The sequence below is a fragment of the Pristis pectinata genome, chromosome 8 (assembly GCF_009764475.1).
Source record: "Pristis pectinata isolate sPriPec2 chromosome 8, sPriPec2.1.pri, whole genome shotgun sequence".
Taxonomy (NCBI): domain Eukaryota; kingdom Metazoa; phylum Chordata; class Chondrichthyes; order Rhinopristiformes; family Pristidae; genus Pristis; species Pristis pectinata.
In genome coordinates, this window is record NC_067412.1 from 93,733,365 (window position 1) to 93,756,276 (window position 22,912).

General features: G+C 42.8%; 1 protein-coding gene across 1 annotated transcript in view; it reads right to left on the minus strand.

Annotated features, from left to right (window-relative positions):
- Positions 1–22,912, minus strand: part of LOC127573039 (X-linked interleukin-1 receptor accessory protein-like 2) — an 840,978-nt gene that overhangs the window by 26,674 nt on the left and 791,392 nt on the right. The window contains exon 7 of the mRNA XM_052020817.1: positions 1,040–1,170. Coding sequence (XP_051876777.1) covers positions 1,091–1,170 — 80 coding nt within the window. The 3' untranslated portion in view covers positions 1,040–1,090. The remainder of the gene's footprint in view (positions 1–1,039; positions 1,171–22,912) is intronic.

Genomic DNA, 22,912 nt, shown 5'->3' on the forward strand with positions numbered 1-22,912 from the left:
GTTTCTAGACCAGTGTCTTTTTCCCCCACTATAGACTGGATTGAGATTTTACCTAACCCTGTATCCTGACCAAATTACCAAGGCACGCCTTTGGTGACACTGACAATGTTTGTCTGATTGAAATGTTAATCTCCTCTCTGCTTGACTGTACTGCTGCTGCAAAACAACAAATTTCACTGCATATGTCAGTGATATAAACCTGATTCTGATTCACTCTTTCTCTACAACCTTGAACACAATCCAAACAGCTGCAAACCTGCATGGTTAACCTAATTGCACTGTGACTTCAATCTATCTCAACTTTTGCCATTACTTGTGGCTAAATTACTTGGACTCTTTGTGCTATGAGCATTCGAATTCAGCTGGTTTTTGCTATGGATGACAACCAATAGGCTGGCACAGCTGTTGCCATGGTTTCCATGATGATAGGTATTGAGGACCAAATTCAGAAGTCCCATTGGCCAATTGTTTGTCGTGCATTGTTGCTACCAGCCCTCATTCTGTGTCAAATATCCGGCACCTAATCCATTCCTCTTCTGGAGACATCAGGGAGAAGAGGCTCAGCAATGTTTGCCCAAAACTGAGCTGTCCCGTCCAATGTTTTATACTGCCACAATTGGCTTTAATTGTTGAGGATCTCACCAGAAAATTAGAAACTGAATTATTTCAGGTCTGTCAAATGGAATAGGATTACTAAAGACATTTAAATAAATAATACAAGGTAAATATAGTATAGCATCAAGTAAATGGTTTTCCTGAACCCAAGCTGGGGTGGGGGAATGTGATTTATAATCAACAACTCCACTATGACAGAGCTATCATAAGTAGGTATAACGTAATGCCTGAATAATAAACCTTGAAGGCAATGATTGATATATTCCACTGAATCATTTTGGACCAATTTAAAGAAAATCTTACTTAGTAAAATCACTATACAGGGAATCCCATTTCATTACCATTAAATGATTGAAATCTCAGCTGGTATTAAAAAAACACGTTATATTGTTTTTCAATGATAATCCATTCAAATAAGCCATACCTGATTTCACTCTCCTTAATCTGATGGTCCTCCAGCTCTTCCATATACTTATCACCTTTCATCCAGTAAATGATGGGGTTTACCGAACTGTACCCAAAGAAATGCCTTGCAGACCAGGGTGGCTTGATGGCCTATCAACAGACAAAAAAGGATTTACAGATGACAACGATTCTTACATACTCATTGAAATATTCTGAGCGGTGAGGGGTAGGAGAGGGGGGATCTAGTAACAGCAGGCAAGGTAAAATCTTTATAAACTGGTTAGATCCATCAGTTTCCAATGTCCCAGTTTCTTGTGGTGTTTTGCTGAATGTAACTTGAGACATTATCTGGAGATTAAATCTGACTGGTTGCATCACAGCCAAGTATTGAGGCTCCAATCCTCAGGATCACAAGAGGCTGCAGAGGGATGTAGACTCAGCCAGCTCCATCACGGGCACAACCCTCGCCACCAATGAGGACATCTTCAAGAGGGCGGTGACTCAAGAAGGCGGCATCCATCATTAAGGACCCTCGCCATCCAGGGGACTTGCCCTCTCCATGTCACTGCCATCAGGGATGAGGTAAAGGTGCCTGAAGACCCAAACTCAACAATTCAGGAACAGCTTCTTCCCCTTCGCCATTAAATTTCTGAACGACCTATGAACCTTTGAACACTACCTCATTATTCCATTTTCTTGCACTATTTACTTATTTTATAATTTATAGATTTTAATGTCCTTGCACTGTACTGATGCCACAACAAATTTCATGCTATATGTCAGTGATAATAAATCTGATTCTGATATGAAGTATTCAGTCTCTCCCACCACAGGTGAATTAGTGTGTACAATTCAGAAGATGCACTGCCTAAGCTGTTCTGAAAGCTCCTCAGAGAAGTGTGAGAAGAAGGTCAATAACAGTGGCCTATGGTGATCTGACATATATTCCTGATCCCCCTTTAACTCAATCCCAACCAGGAGCTTGTTCAATGGGCAATGTTAGTGCCACACAGTTCTATTCATCAGACTGTGATATCTTGTGGCACTATAATCAATGATAAATATTGAATGGTGTATTTAAAAAAATCACTTCCTCTTGTTGGCCTAGAAAAAGAATAGGTGTTGAATACTCGAACATTAGGAATTGGAACGGAAAGAGAACATACTGCACACCCTTCTCTCCACGGACTCCACTACTCCCCAAACCCACAACCGAGTCTGTTCTGCCATTCAGTAAGAGTGTGGCAGAAATAATTTCAAAGTATACAGATTTAAATCTAAACATAACATTTCACTAATAATTCCACGTTGGGCCAGTAACAAGATTCAAGGTCATTGGTGAAAGGCCAGAGGTCATTCGAAGAATCATTCTTTACACAGCAACTTGTGATCTAGAAGGAAAGGATGCTGGAAGCAGATTCAATGATAACGTTCCAAAGGGAATTAAATTCATACAGAGCTGGAGCGGACAGTGCGATGAAGTCAATAGCTTCTGCATAGAACCAGCATAGGTAGTTTACTGTTCCAAACTCCTGGACCTGGGACTCAACACCTCCCTCTGCAACTGGATCTTTGACTTTCTGACAAACAGACCACAATCAGTGAGGATACGCAACAACACCTCCACCACGATTATCCTTAACACTACTGCTCCACAAGGCTGTGTCCTCAGCCCTCTACTCTACTCCCTATACACTCATGACTGTGTGGCCAGATTCTGCTCTAACTCCATCTACAAGTTTGCAGATGATACCACCGTAGTGGGCCGTATCTCAAATAACAATGAGTCAGAGTACAGGAAGGAGATAGAGAGCCTAGTGAGATGGTGTCAGAACAAAAACCTTACCCTTAAGTGTCAGCAAAACAAAAGAGCTGGTCACTGACCTCAGGAAGGGGGGCGGTGCACAAGCTCCTATTTACATCAACGGTGCTGAGGTCAAGAGGGTTGAGAGCTTCACGTTCCTAGGAGTGAAGATCACCAATTGCCTGTCCTGGTCCAACCACATAAATGCTATGGCCGAGAAGGCTCACCAGTGCCTCTACTTCCTCGGGAGGCTAAAGAAATTTGGCATGTCTGGTTTGACCCTCACCAATTTTGATCGTTGCACCATTGAAAGCATCCTATCTGGATGCATCAAACTTTGAAATGGCAACTGCTGTGCCTATAACTGCAAAAAACTGCAGAGAGTTGTGGACATAGCTCAGCAGAGCACGGAAACCAGCCTCCCCTCCATGGACTCTGTCTACACTTCTCAATGTCTCGATAAAGCAACCAACAAAATCAAAGACCCCACCCACCCTGGGCATTCTCTCTTCTCTCCCCTCCCATTGGACAGAAGATACAAAATCCTGAAAGCAGGTACCACCAGGCTCAAGGACAGCTTCTATCCCACTGTTATAAGGCTATTGAACAGTCCCCTCATACAATAAGATGGATTTCTGACCTCACAATCTACCTCGTTATGACCTTGCACCTTATTGTCTACCTGTGCTGCACTTTCCCTGTAGCTGTGACACCTTACTCTGTATTCTGCTATTGTTTTCCCTTGTACTAGCTCAATGCACTGTTGTAATGAATGATCTGTATGGACAGTATACAAGACAAGTTCTTCACTGTACCTCGGTACATGTGACAATAATAAACCAATTTACCAATTTATCAATTTACTAACGCACACCTGACCTTCCTCCTTCTACTCAATGTAAACCTGTCGCTGAGGTCATCCAAAGTGCTGCCTTTGGTCAATTCTCTGGATGACTCACCTGCAGCTCACTGGCTCCGGTTTTCTCCCATTACCTAAGTATGTGCCGTCTGACTTTGGCTCCCAATTTAAAACTCCCACCCAGGTTTATAATCTGTTCATGATCTCACCCCTATCTCTGTAACCTTCTCCACAGCCGAGAAACCACAGAGATATCCATCCTCTCCAATTCTGGCCAGTTGAGCAGACTTGAGTGTAACTATTTCATAGTTGACATCTTTGCCTTGAGCTGGTAAAGTCTCTAAGCTTTAGAATTCCATCCCTCCAGTTCTACACCTCCTTCTCCTCTTTTACTGCGCACTTCAAACACTTCATTTCTCTAAACTGTTGATCATATCCCTAATACCATGGAGAATTAGATCAGAATTGTTTGCAGTGGAGAATGAACTGGGAGTGCCATCACGTTAAAATAATCACCATATTGATGTTCATCGTTAATTCCTGGTCTGGGTTCAAACCATCCGATGGCAAAGAAATGTATCTTAATCACTGATGCCAGCTGGACTCAAAATGCAGGACTTTTAAATTACTTTCTCCTATTATTAATTAGTGTTATTTCGATATAATTTTCCTGTTATGGCTCTGGGCAGTCTAATCACCTTTTCTAATGGAATCCAGGTGCATCACTCTGATTTAAAAAGGATCTTAAATCACTGTAATGCCCAACCTTCACCCACTCTATGATGGTGACTGTTAAATAAACCATTAGGGAAATGATTAACTTGTACAGAAGATAAAATTTTGTCAGACTAATCCAGGACTGTCTGATGAAATGGCAGGGTGTAAATGACATTGACATGCGCTCCAATCTAATTAACAAAACACTCGCTAAAGTATTTGTTTTTAATTATTCCAAAGTGAAAACATTGGTGGATAGCAAATTAACTTAATTCACTTTATTATGCTTTTAATTTTTTTTAGCTAAAGGTTGTTTTGCCTTCACTTATACAGAACATTTCCTTTAATCTCACAAACTTTGATTAAAGCTAAATTAACAATTCCAAACAGCCTGCAAACACTATGAATGTTCATGCCTGATTTATCAATTTACTGTTTGCCAAGATGTACCAATTAACCAGTTCTCGGAAGAAAGAAAGAAAGAAATAGACAGAAACCTTGCCAAGGAATTTTGTCAACTGAATATGGAAGGAAAAGAGGTAAAACTATTTAGCTCTGCATCCACTCCAATGAATGACGATAAGTCACTGCTTGCGGATTTAAGTCAAGACAACAGGATTGTACTACTCCACTGTGAAGTCTCTTCAAGGTATGCATCGATAAAAGTTGGTGAGTGTCAAAGGGACATGCCAAATTTCTTTAGACTCCTGAGGAAGTAGAGGCACTGGTGAGCTTTCTTGGCCGTGGCATCTACGTGGTTGGACCAGGGGCATAGAAACAGGCCCTTTTGGCCCACTTTGTTCACGCTGATGGTGATGCTTATCTTTGCTCATCCCATTTACCTGCATTAGGCCCATATCCCTCTATGCTTTTACAATCTAATTACCTGTCCAAATGCCTCTTAAACATTGCAATTACATCTGCCTTTACCACCTGCACTGCAGCTCATTCCAGATAACCACCACCTTCTGTGTGAAACACCTGCCCCTCAAATCTTTTGTAAGCTTCTCCCCTCTCACCTTAAATCTGTGCCTTCTAGTTCCAGGCTACCTTTTCGTGGAAAAAAACACTTTTTGTCTGCCTAAGTATGGTGCCTCACAATCTACCTTGTTTGATCTTGCACCTTATTGTCTACCTGCACTGCATTTCCTCTGTAGCTGTGACATTTTACTGTGTATTCTGTTATTGTTTTTACCTTGTACTACCTCAATGCTGTGTGTAATGAATTGATCTGTATGAACGGTATGCAAGACAAGTTTTTCACTGTACCTCGGTACAAGTGACAATAATAAACCGATACCAATACCCTCATAATTTTATAAACCTCGACAAGGCCACTCCTCAGCCTCCTGTGGTCCAATGAGAATAAGCCCAGCCTATCTCTCCTTGTAACTAGAGTCCTCCATTCTAGGCAACATAGGATCAGAGATACATAGGGTCACAGAGCACAGAAACATAGAGTCATAGAGTCATACATAGAGTCATAGAGCACAGAAACAGGCCCTTCGGCCCAATTCGTCCATGCCAACCAAGCTGTCCCATTTGCCCACGTTTGGCCCATATCCCTCTAAATCTTTCCTATCCATGTAACTCTCCAAATGCCTTTTAAATGTTGTAACTGTACCCACCTCTACCACTTCCTCTGGCAGTTTGGTCCACATACTCACCACCCTCTCTGTGAAAAATTGCCTCTCAGCTCCCTTTTAAGTCTTCCCCCCTCACCTTAAACCTATTCCCCCTAATTTTCGACTCCCCTACCCTGGCTATTCTCCTGACTTATGCCCCTTAGGATTTTATAAACCTCTATAAGGTCACCCCTCAAGCCTCGTATGCTCCAGGGAAAAATTCCCAGCCAATCCAGCCTCTTCTTATAACCTACGCCCTCCAGTCCTGATAACATCCTCGTAAATCCTGGTGAATTTTTGGAAGGGTTCACTCACCAAAGGCTCTTGCAAATTTCTGCAGATGTACGGTGGAGACCATTCTGACTGGTTGCATCACTGCCTGGTATGGTGGCTCCATTGTGCAGGATCAAGAGAGGCTACAGAAGGTTGTAGACTCAGCCAGCTCCATCACAGGCACAACCCTCCCCACCGTCGAGGACATCAAGAGGCGGTGCCTCAAGAAGGCGGCATCCATCACTAAGGACCCTCACCACCTGGGACATGCCTTCTTCTCATTACTACCATTAGGGAGGAGGTACAGGAGGCTGAAGACATTTAAAGAACAGCTTCTTCCCCTCCGCCATCAGATTTCTGAACGGTCCATGAGCCCACGAACACTACCTTGTTATTCCTCTTTTGCACTATTTATTTATTTTTGTAACTTATAGTAATTTTTCTGTCTTGCACTGTACTGCTGCCACAAGACAACAAATTTCACGACATATGTCAGTGACAATAAACCTGATTCTGATTCATCAGGAAGCACAGGCTTGAAATTTCGTGCCAGAAGTACATTGGGGATTTGAGGAAAAAGTTTTTAACTCAAAGTGGTTATGACTTGGAGCTCCCTTCTTGTAGGGTAGTGTAAACAGAATGAATCAGTACCTTTGCAGGTAAGTTGGATAGGTGGTTGAGAGAGATTAATTTGCTGAGTAAGTGCTGGGATGTGGGATCAATGAGATTGTTCTACTTGGAGCTAGCACAGCTTAGATGGATGGAATGGCCTCCTTTCCGTATTGTAACAGTTTTATAAAACTAGAACACATCCAAAACTCTGATACAATGTTCCAAACTGGCACCATCTCATCCACTCTTACACCAGTTAAGCAATGTCTCAGTTTTAGCATTCTCACCCTTGTTTTTAAATTCCTGTATAGTCCTGAGCCCTTCTAAGTCTGCAGTCAATTTGAGTTCCACAAATCTCAGAGATACCTCATCAAGTCATTCAGCATGGAAACAGGCCCTTCGGCCCTCCTAGTCTATGCCGCCCATCGACCACCCACTTACACTAAACCTACCCTAACCCATTTTACTCTCTGCACAAGAAAGACACAAGAAAGTCTGCAGATGCTGGAAATCTGGAGTAACACATAAAATGCTGGAGGAACTCAACAGGTCAGGCAGCATCTATGGAAGGAAATGGACAGTCGACATTTCGGGTTGAGACCCTTCTGGAGGACTGACGAAGGATCTCAACCCAAAACGTCGACTGTCCATTTCCCTCCATAGATGCTGCCCGACCCGCTGAGTTCCTCCAGCATGTTGTGTGCTATTCTCCACACATTCCCATCGGCTCTGCCCAGATTCGAGCCCTCATCCACATAATAGGGGCAATTTACACCGGCCAACCCACACATCTTTCAGACATGGGAAGAAACCGGAGTACCCAGGGGAAAACCACACGGTCACAGGGACAGCGTGCAGACTCCACGTAAACAGTGCTAGAGGTCGGGATCGAACCTGAGTCACTGGAGCTGTGAGGCAGCAGCTTTATTAGCTGCACAACTATGCTGTTATATCTGGGTTTCCCCTGTGCTGGCTTCCTGTCCCTCTTCCATTTTAATTCTTTTGCTGCTCGCTATTGGTGTCCGTGCCTTCAGAAGCTAGTATCCTGAAATCTGGAATTCCCATCTTAAACCTCTCTGCTTCTCTTTCTCTCTCTTCCTTAATGGTCTGTGTCTCTGGCCAAACTTTTGCTCAGGTGTCCCAATCCCTTCTTACGTGGCTCCTGAGAAGCTCTTCAGGAATTTCACGACAACCAACACATTCTGTTCTGCATCGCCCAGTTCCAGCATCGTTCCTTTCCCTCCTCTATATTCTGTCACCTCCTTCTCTTCACATCTCCTGATGACAGATCAGCAATGACTAACAAGGCTTCACCACCCTCTCTTCGGTGGCCACAGCACCATCAATGTGATTTGTAGCCTCTCGATTCCCATCTATCACAAACATCCCCGAGGTTCTCTCCACCTCTTCTCCTTTAAACGTGCTTGCTTTCTCACTTCCAGTCTTTGACCTCAATTGTTCACTCTGCTTCTCTCTCCTGACTGACCTGCTGAGTTCTTCCAGTGTGAAAAAAAACAAACTGCTGGAAGAGCTCGGCGGGTCAGGCTGCATCTGTGGAGGCAGAGGAATGATCGATGTTCTGGGTCAAGACCCTGTGTCAATTCTTCCAGTATTTACTGTTTTATTTAGGTTTCCGTCTTTTATGGATTTGAACCTTTAGATTCCCAAAAACCTCACCTTTGGTTAATAGCTAAGCGTGGTGCATGGTTGTGTCAGTGCATTGTACTCTGCTTAGAGTCACAGGGTCATAGAGCAATATAGCATGGAAACAGGACCTTTGGCCCAACTTGTCCATACCAACCATGGTGCCCACCAAGCTAGTCCTGAAATTCATTCCACTGACATGAAGATATTAAATTTCAGAGGCAGGATATAATATACTAGTGAGTCCTGAGGCAGGGTTTCAACCCAGAACATCAATAATTCCTTTCACTCCCACCCCCCCACCAACAGATGCTGCCCAACCCACTGAGTTCCTCCAGCAGATTGTTTGTTGCTCCAAATTCCAGCATCTGCGGTTACTTGTGTCTCTATAACACACGTTTAGTGTTTAGTGTTATCAACTGAATTTAGTGATGCACAGAAATACATGCTGCTATTGGTCTGAAACATTAAATCTGTTTCCCTATCCACAGATGTGTCCTGATCTATACAGTATTTGCGGTGTTTTCTGAGGCACGTATTTGTACGCTCAGCTTAAATCAATATGAAGGGCCCTAGCTCAGGGAAAAGTGGGTATATAACCTTGTCACTGTCCGGAGAACAAGTTATACAAGATGTTTCATTCTTACACAGATGCTTTGTCTCATCAACAATAATCATAATTTGTCTTACTCAACCCAAGAGACAACCTGTACAGAAAAATCAATTTCTACAGAAGAGGTGCTGAGAAGAGTATGACACAAAGTATATTTGAACAGAATGAAGAGTTGGTCTCAGAGCTCTCTATGTGTCAAGAAAAGGGGTAACTATTGATGTAAGTTACTTATAAAGCACAAAGGCGAATCCTCTAATAACCAATGTAAACTTGCTGTCAGAAGGATATGCATGGATCCTCAGATAAAAATGAAAGCTTTCCTGAATTAGAGAACAATGGTTGTAATAAAGAGATCGCGGGTTCAGGAATGAGCACGCTGACCTCAAAATATTGCACTTTGCAGGCAGAGATTTACTTTACGAGAGGAAAACAAATGTTTATCATTGCAATGGAAACTGAAATTTCAGAAAAAAATATAAGGGGTATGGTCATGTTCGACTGGTCTGTGCCTCTTCTGGGTTGCTTGTGTTTGTATTTACATTTTGCGGTCAGGTGGATCCTAATGTATTGCGCGCCTCAACTGCTCCTGCCATTCAACAAGGCAGAGTATTCAGCATGCATTGACTGCGCCTCAGGTGGTGTAAACCAAGCTCTCATCGTTGGACTGTCCTGATGGCCTTCAACAGTTGGTACTTCCATCAGTTGCAAATGTCTCTGATAATCAGAGGCACTCAGAAACAATTAAAATATTAATAAAAGGCAATATTATATTAACATTAATTTATGTAAATTAACTAAATATTAATATTAATTACAACATAATTTAAATAAACAAACCAATTATCATCTCTTATCTTCTTAATGAAGTTCAGCAACTGGGTTCCAATGAATGGGGCTGCTGTGGATATACCAGGTCTAAAACCAAGGGCCAGATACAAATGTGGACTGAGATCCCCATCTTAGTTTGTAATAGAACTGGTCCTGATCTCAGTACTGAGTCAGGAGGTGGGGTGAGAAGTCAGAGTGCCTGCATTTGACCTCCAGTGTGCTCCGTACTCCCATGCTGCAGTGCACAGATGTGCGAATCCAGAAGATATGGACGTGTCCACGCCAATTAATGATGCTTCTCAACAGAGTGGCCGGCTATCGGACAGTGTGATCGATCTGAATGGCATCTTTTGTTTTAACTCACTCACAGAATGGCAAGCATTTATTGCCTGTTCTTAATGGGCAAGCATGGTAGTATAGCAGTTTGCGTAACGCTTTACAGCACTAGCGACCCGGGTTCACTTCCGGCCGCTGCCTGTAAGGAGTTTGTACTTTTCTCCCCGTGACTGCAGGGGTTTCCTCCGGGTGCTCCGGTTTCCTCCCACATTCCAAAGACGTACGGGTTAGGTAATTGTGGGCATGCTATGTTGGCACCAGAAGCGTGGCGACATTTGCAGGCTGCCCCCAGAACACTTTACGTAAAAAAGATGCACTTCACTGTGTGTTTTGATGCACATGTAACTAATGAAGAAATCTTAATCTTATCTAATTCCCCTTAAACAGAGTTTGCTGAGCCATTTCAGAGGGTGGTTCAAGGTCAATGAAATTGCTCTGGGTCCAGAGTTGCTGGAGTAGGGCTGGCCAGCTCTCGCCCGGGCCTTGTGTTTGCCTCCTATGAAGTTGCCAATGGTTGCACTACCAACTGGTGCTGCACAAGTCCCAACATCCTAAAGGTTTCTAGTACACAACTGTTCTGCAAGGCAGGTGAGAATGAGCATCTCAGCAGCTAAATGCTGGACAAACTTACTCACTGTCAGTTGTAGTACAATGGTTGACATTGAGAAGACTGTACTTAGCTAAGAAGCTGCCCAATCAAATCTACCGATAGCAACAAACGAGTGTGCTGTGCCCCTAGTTCCACTGACACTATTCAACCACAGAGTGTGGCACTTTCAGCTACATTGGTATGGGCTAACAGAGACAACATTGTGTGCACACCGGTCATTGGGGAAAGGACATGCACACCAATAGGGATCACACCTGGAGGTCTCTGATCCACTTTCATGACTGTCATGATTTCACCCAGAAATGATTTTCACTCTGTATAAAATTGAAATTGGATCAAATAACACTAAAATAATTTGCGCCACGCAATCAAACTTTGGAGCTCAAAAAATTTGACAAAGTGAATGGATTCAAGTGAGTTATTGGCATGGATTGGACAGAATTTTAGACAGAATACTTGCAATGCATCCATGTTTCACACCTTGCAGAATAAACTTGCTCAGTTCTGATGGAAGGTCATCAATATGAAATGTTAAATTTGTTTCTTTCCCCACAGATGTCACCTGACCTGCTGAATGTTTCCAGTATTTTCTGTTTTTATTTCAGATTTCCAGAATCTGCATTTTATTTTGCTTTCAGCTTATTACAAAATAATATTCAATGTGCGACCTACTCTGTATGGTCTCTTAACATTTAGTAGCTCAACAATGCATTCTGAAAGGTGTTTTAAATTGTAGCAGTATGAATATTACATTAATCTGTTTTAGAGCAAGACTTTCTATCTTTAGAAAGCAGATTTAATGCATGCTCTGCAGTCAAATTAATGCAATTTCCATCAAGGCAAGCAGCCTGACACAGCTCAGTCAAATGTCTCACCCCAGTCAAATGTCTCACCCCAGAATGGTTTGCCATTCATTGTCACATTATCAAGTTGATTGGCCCTGAGTCTACGAATAAATACAAAATGCAATACACTTCTCTAAATAGCATGACCCCTTAATTCGCTGGAGAGACTCATTGAAATATGCACTCATTATCTTTGGGAGTGTATTACCTATGAATTTCATTCAGTTCCTTTCTCAAAGAGCTCAACATTTTCTGCAGGATCTCCAAGACAACATAATCAGACAAAGGAGACACAAGAGACTGGAGATGCTGGAATCTGGAGCAACACACAAAACACTGGAGGAACTCAATGGGTCGAGCAGCATCTGTGGTGGTGGGGGGAAAGAACTGTCAATGTTTCGAGTTGAAACGTCGCATCAGGACTGAGAGCGGAGAGGGGAGGTGGCCAGTATAAAGAGGAGAGGGGGAATGGTGAGACAGGAGTCATTGGTGGATTGAGGAGAGGTAAAAGATGACAGGCAGGTTGCTCATTTCACTTCGGTCAACGTCTGCAGTCCCAGCCTCAAGAAGAATTCTTCAGCTTGCCTATTTGTGATTTGAGAGGTCCACATGTTGGGAAGGTAACATCTAGAGCACTCAAAGTTGTGGATGGGCTGTCCCAGTAGGTTTCTAGCTGTGAGCAGCCGCTGAAGATTTGCTGCAGGCAATTCTGTGGGAATTCCTGGGCCAAGTGATCCCACATACATCACGAGGATGCAAATCAAACTTCTGCTACCAGCAGATATGAGTGATGATAGCTGATTATGTTGGTCACCTGACAGCCATCACCAGCAGTTCAAATAAAACAAAATATTTCAGCAAGCTCCTTTCTTTTAACATCAATGCCGAAAATCATCTGCTTGCTCAGTCAAGCAACTGAAATCTCTCTGCACATTCAAATCACCTCCTTTCCCATCCTGCCAACTGTGCCTTAATCACTTTGTCACCAGGAGAGACAGCTCATGGTTTGCAGATCTTTTGAATTCTCATGCAATTGGAAAAAAGAACTCTAACAACTAAGTGAAAGGTTATAAAAGCAGAAGGAAGTGTTAGCTGGAATTTACGCAGACAATTACCAGCACCGCTCAACGTGCCGCCTCTGACGATAAGATTTCCTTATTAGTCACATGTACATCGAAACACACAGTGAAATGCATCTTTTGCGTAGAGTGTTCTGGGGGCAGCCTGCAAGTGTCGCCACGCTTCCGGCGCCAACATACCATGTCCACAACTTCCTAACCCGTACGTCTTTGGAATGTGGGAGGAAACCAGAGTACCTGGAGGAAACCCACGCAGACACGGGGAGAACGTACAAACTCCTTACAGAGAGTCGCCGGAATTGAACTTGGGTCGCTGGCGCTGTAATAGCGTTACGCTAACTGCTGCACTACCGTGCCTGCCCATTGGGACAGAAGTTTCACTCAGTCTTCTGCTTAGCAGATAGATTGGTCCAAAGCATTTGGCCCAGCAAGCACTGGCTTCTTCCCATTTTAATTCATCTAACTCTATCAGTGTAGCCGTTGAATCTATTCTCCCTCATATTCTTATTATGTTTCTCTCACCTATTTACCTCAGTTACTGCCCAATGGAGCCACGTCCACATTCTCTCCACTCATTTCTCCTGAAAGAATTTCTTGCTGCAAAGAAAATAAACAATATCTTGCTTCATGAGGTGTTGCACATTGGGAGGTCAAACGTAAAGAGAATGTACAGAGTTAATGGCAGGACCCTTAACGGTACTGATATACAGAGGGATCTTGGGGACAACGTCTTTCGCTCCCTGAAAGTGGCCACACAAGTAGATAGGGTGGTATATGGCACACCTGCCTTCATTGGGAGGGGCACTGAGTATGGAAGTCATGTTGCAGCTGTATAAAACTTTGGTTAGGTCGCACTTGGACTATTGTGTGCTATTCTGGTCACCCCGTTACAGGAAGGATGCGGAGGCTTTGACAAGAGTACAGGAGAGGTTTACCAGGACGCTGCCTGGATTAGAGAGCATGTGCTATAAGGAGAGGTTAGACAAACTTGGGTTGTTTTCTCTGGAGCATCGGAGGCCAAGGGGAGACCTGATAGAAATATATAAAATTATGAGAGGCATAGATAGGGTAGACAGTCAGAATCTTTTTCTCAGGATACTGGAGGACATGTGTTTAAGATGAGAAGGGGAAAGTTTAAGGGAGATGTATGGGGCAAGTTTTTTTACAGAGTGGTGGACACCTGGAACAGACTGCGAGGGATAGTGGTGGATGCAGATATGATAGAGGTGTTTAAGGGGCTTTTAGATAGTCACATGAATATGCAGGGAATGGAGGGATATGGATCACGTACAGGCAGAAGAAATTTAGTTTAATTTGGCATCGCATTTGACACAGACACAGTTGGCCAAAGGGCCTGTTCCTGTGGTGTAGTGTTTTATGTTCTGGGTTCATGGATCTTTCATTCACATCAGTATATTTACGTGTTGAAATGCACAATCTGATTTGTGTATTAAAAAGGGAGATCCATTATATTCATACACGTACTTACGATGCAAGCTAATTATTCGACTTTGGTCTGGGATATAAAATCAGAAAATATGACCATAAAATTAACAAGCCTCAAGCGAGACTTGAAATCAAAGGGCATTTTTTTTCTACAGTGTGGTTTAAAAATTAACGTCTCCCTGTGAAACAAATTAATGCTTTGCCAATTAACTTCAGTTAACTAGCTCTGCCAGTGGATGCAAACTAGTTCCAAACTAGTTACATATTAAATGAAAATCTAATGAAGGGTCTTCAAGCTGAAGTTTTAACTCTGTTTATTTTTCTACAATAGCTGCCTGACCTGCTGAGTGTTTCCAGCATCTTCTGTTTTTAGTGAAATATTAAAACCAGCTAGTCATCGACCTGAAATGTTAACTCTTGTTTCTCTTTCCACAGATGCTGCCTGATCTGCTGACTGCTTCCAGAATTTCCTCTTTTATTTCCACCACTTATAGAAATGAGTGTGCAGAATGCCTGGATTCATTACAATAACAGATCTAAGAAACCCAGGTGTGAAATTAGATTCACTTTCCTATCCAACCTACGTTGGATGAAGTCTGATGAAAAATCATTGACTTGAAACCATGGGTTGGATGGTATTTGACCAGTCCTGTTTCCCACACACTGACACTTCAGGACCTCATGGGATCCATTGTGCTTAGAGCCTCACTCTGTGACCCTTCTACAAGGTGAATCAGGCTGTATGCGGCAAAACCTTCTTTCTAATGACTTGATGGCTTGCCACTGTCATATGCATCATTCATTGATTTGATATTCAGAGACATTTAAAAAGTTTAATTGGTTTTGAATAATTAATTCCCTTTGATAGAGTTATTGTAGAGTTACGCAGCAGGGAAACAGGCCCTTCAGCCCATCGAGTCTGCATCAACTATCAACCACCTGTTTACACTAATCCTACATTTAAAGTGATAACACACACTTTCTCCTCCTATGCAATATTAATTAGGTTTAAGGATCTAGGTAAATGCAGTTGTTATTGATACAAACAAAAGTTTGTTTGAATGGGCTCACAGTTCATACAGTATCTTCTGGTGATAAAGCCAGATGCAAGTGCGAAGTGCATCCAGAGTCTCCCCTCAGTATGACAGTGCTCGGTTACCAGGCTCAACGATAAGTCCCGCGGCTCAGCGTTGCATCGGCATCAGACCTCTGCGTTGTCTTGGACTTTCAATTTAACTGACTCTGCGTGGAAGTCTGTCATGAAACTCTGAGTACCTGACAAACCGACCTCAAAACCTTCACCTGTCATTCCGTTTGATTCAGCCCCATACCTCAGAGAGTCATGGATTCATACGGTGCAGAATCAGGTCCTTTGGCCCATCCTGTCCATACTAACCATCAACTACCCAGCTCTACTACTCCCATAAACCAGCACTTAGTCCACAGTCTTGTATGCCTTGGCATTTCAAGAGCTTATCTAAATGTAGTGAGAATTTCTACCTCCACCACCCTCTCAGTCAGTGTTCCAGACTCCAACCAACCTTTGGGTGAAAAAATTCTTCTTATATCCCCTCAAAACTTCTTACTCCTTACCTTGAACCTATGCCCTCTGGTTGCAGACTCCTCTGTTTACCCTTTCTCTACTCTTCATAATGTTGTATCAGGATCCCATTAGTCTCCACCACTCCAAGGACATCTTCAAGAGGCGATGCCTCAAGAAGGTGGTAGGTACAGGAGCTTGAAGACCCAAACTCAATGACTTATCGATTACAGATTGGTGTTCAACACCATCATCCCCTCAGTACTAATGAACAAGGTTCAAAACCTGGCCCTCTAGACTTCCCTCTGCAACAGGATCCTTGACTTCCTTATCGGGAGGCCACAGTCAATGCGGATTGGTAGTAACATCTCCTCCTCGCTGATGATCAACACAAGCACACCTCAAGGATTCGTGCTTAGCCCACTTCTCTACTCTCTCTACACTCCTGACAGTGTGGCTAGTCACAGCTCAAACACCATCTATAAATTAGCCGATGACACCATTTTTGTTTGCAGAATCTCAGATGGCGATGAGGAGGCGTACAGGTGTGAGATAGATCGGCTGGTTGAGTGGTGTCGCAACAACAACCTCACACTCAACATCAGGAAGACCAAGGAATTGTTTGTGGACTTCAGGAAGGGGAAGTTGGGAGAACATGCACCAGTCTTCATTGAGGGGTCAACAGTGGAAAGGGTGAGCAGCTTCAAGTTCCTGGGCATCAACATCTCAGATGATCTATCTTGGGTCCAACACATTGATGCAATCACGGAGGTGGCATACCAGCAGCTCCACATCATTAGGAGTTTGAGGAGATTTGGTATGTCACCAAAGACTCTTGTAAATTTCTACAGATGTGCAGTGGAGAGCATTCTGACTGGTTGCATCACCGCCTGGTGTTGAGGCTCCAATGTGCAGGATCGAAAGAAGCTGCAGAGGGTTGGAGACTCAGCCAACTCCATCACAGGCACAATCCTCCCCACATCTTCAAGAGGCGGTGCCTCAAGAAGGCGGTATCCATCACAAAGGACCCTCACCATCTGGGACGTGCCTTCTTCTCGTTACTACCATCAGGGAAGAGGTACAGGAGCCTGTGTTTCAGGAACAGTTTCTTCCCCTCCGCCATCAGATTTCTGAACAGTCCATGAACCCATGAACACTACCTCGCTATTCCTCTTTTGCACTATTTATTTATTTTTGTAACTCATAGTAACTCCTATGTCCTTATATCTTGCAGTGTACTGCTGCCACAAAACAACAAATTTCACAACATATGTCTGTGATAATAAACCTGATTCTGATTCAGGAACAGCTTCTTCCCCTCCGCCATCAGATTTCTGAACGGTCCATGAACCCACGAACACTACCTCGTTATTCTTTTTTTTTGCACTATTTATTTATTTTTGTAATTTATAGATTTTTATGTTTTGCACTGTACTGCTGCTGCAAAACAACAAATTTCACGTCATATGTCAGTGATAATAAACCTGATTCTCATTCTGATTCTGAAACCCAGTCCATCCGATCTCTTTCCACAACTGATATGCTCCGATTCAGATAATATTCTGGTGAATCTTCCCTGCATCCTTTCCAGAACTCTTGGCACAGATGGCTTTAATTTACATCCCATTATATCTGCACTGCATTCCAGTACAATGGTACACCCTGAGTGTCGTGTAGCACTTCAGTTATTTTCTCATATCCTACCAGCAGCTAATAACATGGAACCTCGAGCAAGTCTTTTCTTTTGCACTGACATTACGTTAATAACAAAATCAAATGCCAGGAGAGGGGAGAGGAGTTAATTGTATTTGTAGAGCAGAGTTTGTAAATATTCGTTGAATTTAAATTTAAAATTAGATTTAGAAAAGATTGCTGATTAACTAAATGATGGAAACAACTTTATAATAGAAAAATAACTTACCTTTTGCACAGTCCAATATCCAAGAAACCTAATATTATTTCATTGCTTGGAAAAATCAACACTAATTGTTTTAAGCATGGTGAATATTTTTGGTAGCTTTTCTCGCTCTGAAGAATACCAAAGACAATTTATTTACCAAAGCCATGCATTTAATTATTTGCCCCAGTCTATATTGCTGGACTTCATTTATTATGACTTTGCTTCTAATTTATTTCAAATTTGTTGCAATAGGTGTTTTCCTAAGGGAATTGTCTACTGAGGATCTGGGCGACGGAGGAAGAAGGGAAGTATAAATGTACAGCATCTTCCACTGCCTCAGCATTGGCAAATGCACTCTACTGTAAATGTAGTCACTGACTCAATGTACAGTGAGTTCCCATGACCAGAAATATTATCACAGCAATTGGTAATTGGTTTATTATTGTCGCATGTACCAAGATACAGTGAAAAGTTTCTGTTTGCATGCCATCTAGCCAGATCATTCCATACAAAAGTACATCGAGGCAGTACAAAAAGGAAAAAAAAACAGAATGCAGAACATAGTGTTACAGTGATGGGGAAAGTGCTGAGCAGGGAGACAAATAAAGTGCAATGGCCACACTGAGGTAGACTGAGAGATCAAGAGTTCATCTTTATCAAAAAAGTTGTCTGTTAAAAAGTCTTATAACAGTGGGATAGAAGCTGTCCTTGAGCCTGGTGGTACGTGTTCTCAAGCCTTTGTATCTTGTGCCCGATAGGAGGGGGGAGAAGAGAGAATGACCAGGGTGGGTGGGGTCTTTGATTATGGAGACACAAGAGACTGCAGATGCTGGAATCTGGAGCAACAATCAAGGTGCTGGAGGAACTCAGTGGGTCGAGCAGCATCTGTGGGGGGGGGAGGAAATTGTTGATGTTTCAGGCGGAAGCCCTGCATCAGGATTGAGGGGTCCTTGATTATGTTGGCTGCTCTCCCGAGACGGTGGGAAGTGTAGATAGAGTCAATGGAGGGGAGGCTGGTTTGAATGAAGACTGGGCTCTGTTTACACCTCTGCAACTTCTCGCAGTCTTGGGCAGAGAAGTTGCCATTCCAAGCTGTGATGCATCCAGATAGGATGCTTCCTGTAGTGCATCTGTGAAAACTGGTGAGAGTCAATGGAGACAATAGCTGGTGGCTGGTTCAATGGATGGTTCAGGCTTGGAGATCTTTTTTTATATGACTTCAGGAGAAGGAACCGTTATCATTGTTTTAATCTGAAGTCCAGTAACCAGTACAATATCCTGCAGCAGGGCAAGTGGGAAATGCAGTACTAAGGGAGCACGGCAATGTCAGAGGGACAGGATTGGTAAACAAGTGTTGCGCAGTCAGGGGAATAGTACTGAGGGAGTGCTGCACAGTTGGAGAGACAATACTGAGGAAGAATCGCAGTGTCAAAAGACAATACTGAAGGAGTGCTACACTGTTGGAAAGACACTTCAGGCAGGAAGTACAGAAGCTTGAAGTCCCACACCACCAGGTTCAGGAACAGCTACTTTCCGACAACCATCAGGTTCCTGAACCGACCAGCACAACCCTAACCCTACCTCAGCAACGGAACACTTCGGATCACCTCTTGCATTACCATTCCACAGTTCACATTGCTTTACTAACATCTATTGCATTGGTGCAATAGTGTTAGAAATACAGAACTGAATTGCTACTGCTCTCTGCTGCTAAGTTTATCCTCCTTTTGTTTCCCTGTTGGCAACGTGTTTTCCCCCTCCCATGCACTAAAGATATTTTCCTCCACACGAGCAAGTATAGAAGTCCAGGGATATCTGTGGAATGTCTTCCTGTTGAGTTGAGATGCATAAAGAGCGCCAATTGGCTTGCATTTTTTATTGTGTGAAAGCCAATATTTCAGTGTGTTGAATTACCAGGTTATGGGGGTTTAATGATATATATTACATTTAGGGGCAACTAATTTTAGTCTGTAATTACCTTTCATCTGAATATTAAAGCAATTTAATGACGGAAGATGGGTGGGATGTGTAATAATACATGATATGCAAAAAAGAAAGATATATTCCCTTAAGGCACAAAAGCCTACAGGAAAAATAATGGTCCATCTGTAGTTGCTGGGAGAAATTAAAAGTACTGTTAAATCAAATAAGGAGGCTTATATAGTTGCTAAAAATAGCAGCAGGCCTAAACATTTTAGTACACAACGAAGGAGGGAGGAGAAATTAATAAAAAGAGTCAAGAGAGAATCTGAAACTTTCAGTGACTGTGAGAGCTCCTATATTGATGTTAAAAAAGGGAAAAAAAGATGATTGAGGCAAAATTGGGTCTCTTATAGACAGATGCAGGAGAATTTATAATGCTGAATAGGAAAATGGCGGAGAAATGAAACAAATACTTTCCATCTGTCTTCATGGAAGAAGATGCAACAAAAAACTCCCCAGAAAGACTGGAGAACCAAGAGTATAGCAAGAATGAGGAACTAAAGGAAATTATCATTAGTTTAAAAAAAGGTCTGGAGAAGTTAGTGAGAATGAGAATTGATAAATCCCATGGAGTCGATGATCTACATGCAAGAAGTAACAATAGAAACTGGGATGCATTGATTAGCATCTTTTGAAATTCCATAGATTCTGGAATGGTTCCTCCAGTTTGGAGAGTAGCAAATGTGACCCTGTAGCGACTCACCGCACCGGCATCGAACCGGCTCCCGACATCGCGAACGTCGTCAGAGGCCCTGATCCAAGATGGCAGGGGGCCCTCCTTCTTCCTCATCGTCGTGCTAGGAAAGCCCGTGCGTGGGAAGGTCAGGTGACCCACGCGACGTCAGGGCGGGAACTGTAGCACGGGAAGCACCGCGCCCCTGTCGTTCATTTGACTTCTGATTTCGAACCAGTGACTCTGTGTCTTCATTTTGTAGTGTGTAGCTAGCCGCTATAATCCCTTTATTTAAGAAAGGAGGGAGAGAGGATATAGGGAACTACTGAGACACAAGAGGTTCTGCAGATGCTGGAATCTGGAGCAACACACACAAAATGCTGGAGGAACTCAGCAGGTCAGGCAGCATTTATGGAGGGAAATAAACAGTCGACGTTTCGGGTTGAGTCCTGATGAAGGGTCTCGACCCAAAACGTCAACTGTTTATTTCTCTCCATAGATGCTGCCTGACCCGCTGAGTTCCTCCAGCATTTTGTGTGTTGATAGGGAACTTAACATCAGTGGTAGTGAAAATGCTGGAATCTATAATGAAGGGTGTATGAACAGAAAACCCAGAAAGAATAAAACAATTAAACAGGGTCAGCATGAATTAATGAAAAGGAAATCATGTTTGACCAATCTGTTGGAATCCTTTGAATATGTGACTAGTCAAATAGATAAGAGTGAGCCAATTAACAAGGTGTATGAAGATTTTCAGGAGGCCTTCAATAAGGTCCCACTTGTAGAATATACATCCTACACTTAAGAGGTGATTGTCACAAGCAGGAGGTTGGTCAACAAGTTGGACCATGTGGAATTGGTAATTAGTAATTGGTAATTGGTTTATTATTATCATATACAGTGAAAAGCTTTTGTTTGCATGCTATCTGGACAGATTATTCCCTATATAAGTACATTGAGGTAGTGCAAAAGGAAAGCAGAATGCAGAATATCATGTTATAGTTACAGAGAAAGTGCAATGCAGGTAGACAAATAAAGTGTAAGGGCCACAATGAGGTAGATGCAGATACATTAGGGGAATTTAAGAGACTCTTAGATAGCCACATGAGCGATAGAAAAATGGAGGGCTATGTGGGAGGGAAGGGTTGGATAGATCTTAGAGTAGGATAAAACGTCAGCATAACATTGTGGGCCAAAGGGCCTGTACTGTGCTGTAATGTTCTATGTTCTATGTCCTAGATTGGGAGATCAAGAGTTCATCTTTTTGTGTATGAGAGGTCCATTCAAGAGTCTGATAACAGTGGGATAGAAGCTGTCCTTGAGCCTGGTGATACATGTTCTCAAGTTTTTGTATCTTCTGTCTGATGGGAGGGTGGAGAAGAGAGAATGACTGGGTTGGGAGAGGTCCTTGTTTATGTCGTCTGCTTTCCTGAGGCAGCAGGAAGTGTAGACAGAGTGAATGGACGAGAAGGCTGGAACTGGGGGTAAATATTGGCATGGACTGAGAACTGGTTTAAATATTGAAAGCGAAGAGTGGGAATGAATGGGTCTTTCCCTTTTTGGCTGACTGTCAATGGTGGGGTACTGCAGGCATCAGTGTTTGGGACCCAACTATTTACCATCTATATGAATGATTTGGCCAAGGGAACCAAATGCCATACTTCCAGATTTACTGGCGATATAACACTAAATGATATTGTGAATAGGGAAGAAAACCTAAAGTCTTTCAAGGAGATAGAGATAAGTTAAGTGAATGGCAGATAGAATATAATGTTGAAAAATGTGAGGTTGTTCATTTTGGTACACAAAACAGAAAAGTATTTTTCAAACGATGATGGATTAAGAAACATTAATGTGAGACTACACCTGAAGTACTGCATAGAATTTTGGGTTCCTGGCCTAAAAAAGAATAAACTTGCAATGGATGGTAGCAAAGATTTACTAGACTGATTCTAGTAATGATGGTTTTGTAAACAAAAAGGAGAGTCTGTGCTGTCTAGACTTAGAAGGATGAGAGATCTCTTTGAAAGGTACAAAAGGTTTACAGGGTTCGACATGGATGCAGAAAGGATGTTGTGGAGTCCAGAACCAAGGGAAATATCTAGGCTCAGTATAAGGTGTAGGCTATTTAGGACTGAGATGAGGAGAAATTTCTTCACACAGTGGGTGGTGAATATTTGGAATTCTCTAATTTGGAAGGGTCAGTCATTGAGTTTATTCAAAACAGAGACCAATAGATTTCTGGAAATGCAAATGGGCATGGGCAGGCACAATGGTGTAGCGGTTAGCGTAATGCTATTACAGCACCAGCGACCCGGGTTCAATTCCGGCCACTGTCTGCAAGGAGTTTGTATGTTTTCCCTGTGTGTCTGCGTGGGTTTCCTCCAGGTGCTCCGGTTTCTTCCCACATTCCAAAGATGTACGGGTTAGGAAGTTGTGGGCATGCTATGTTGGCGTCGGAAGAGTGGCGACACTTGCAGGCTGCCCCCAGAATATTCTACGCAA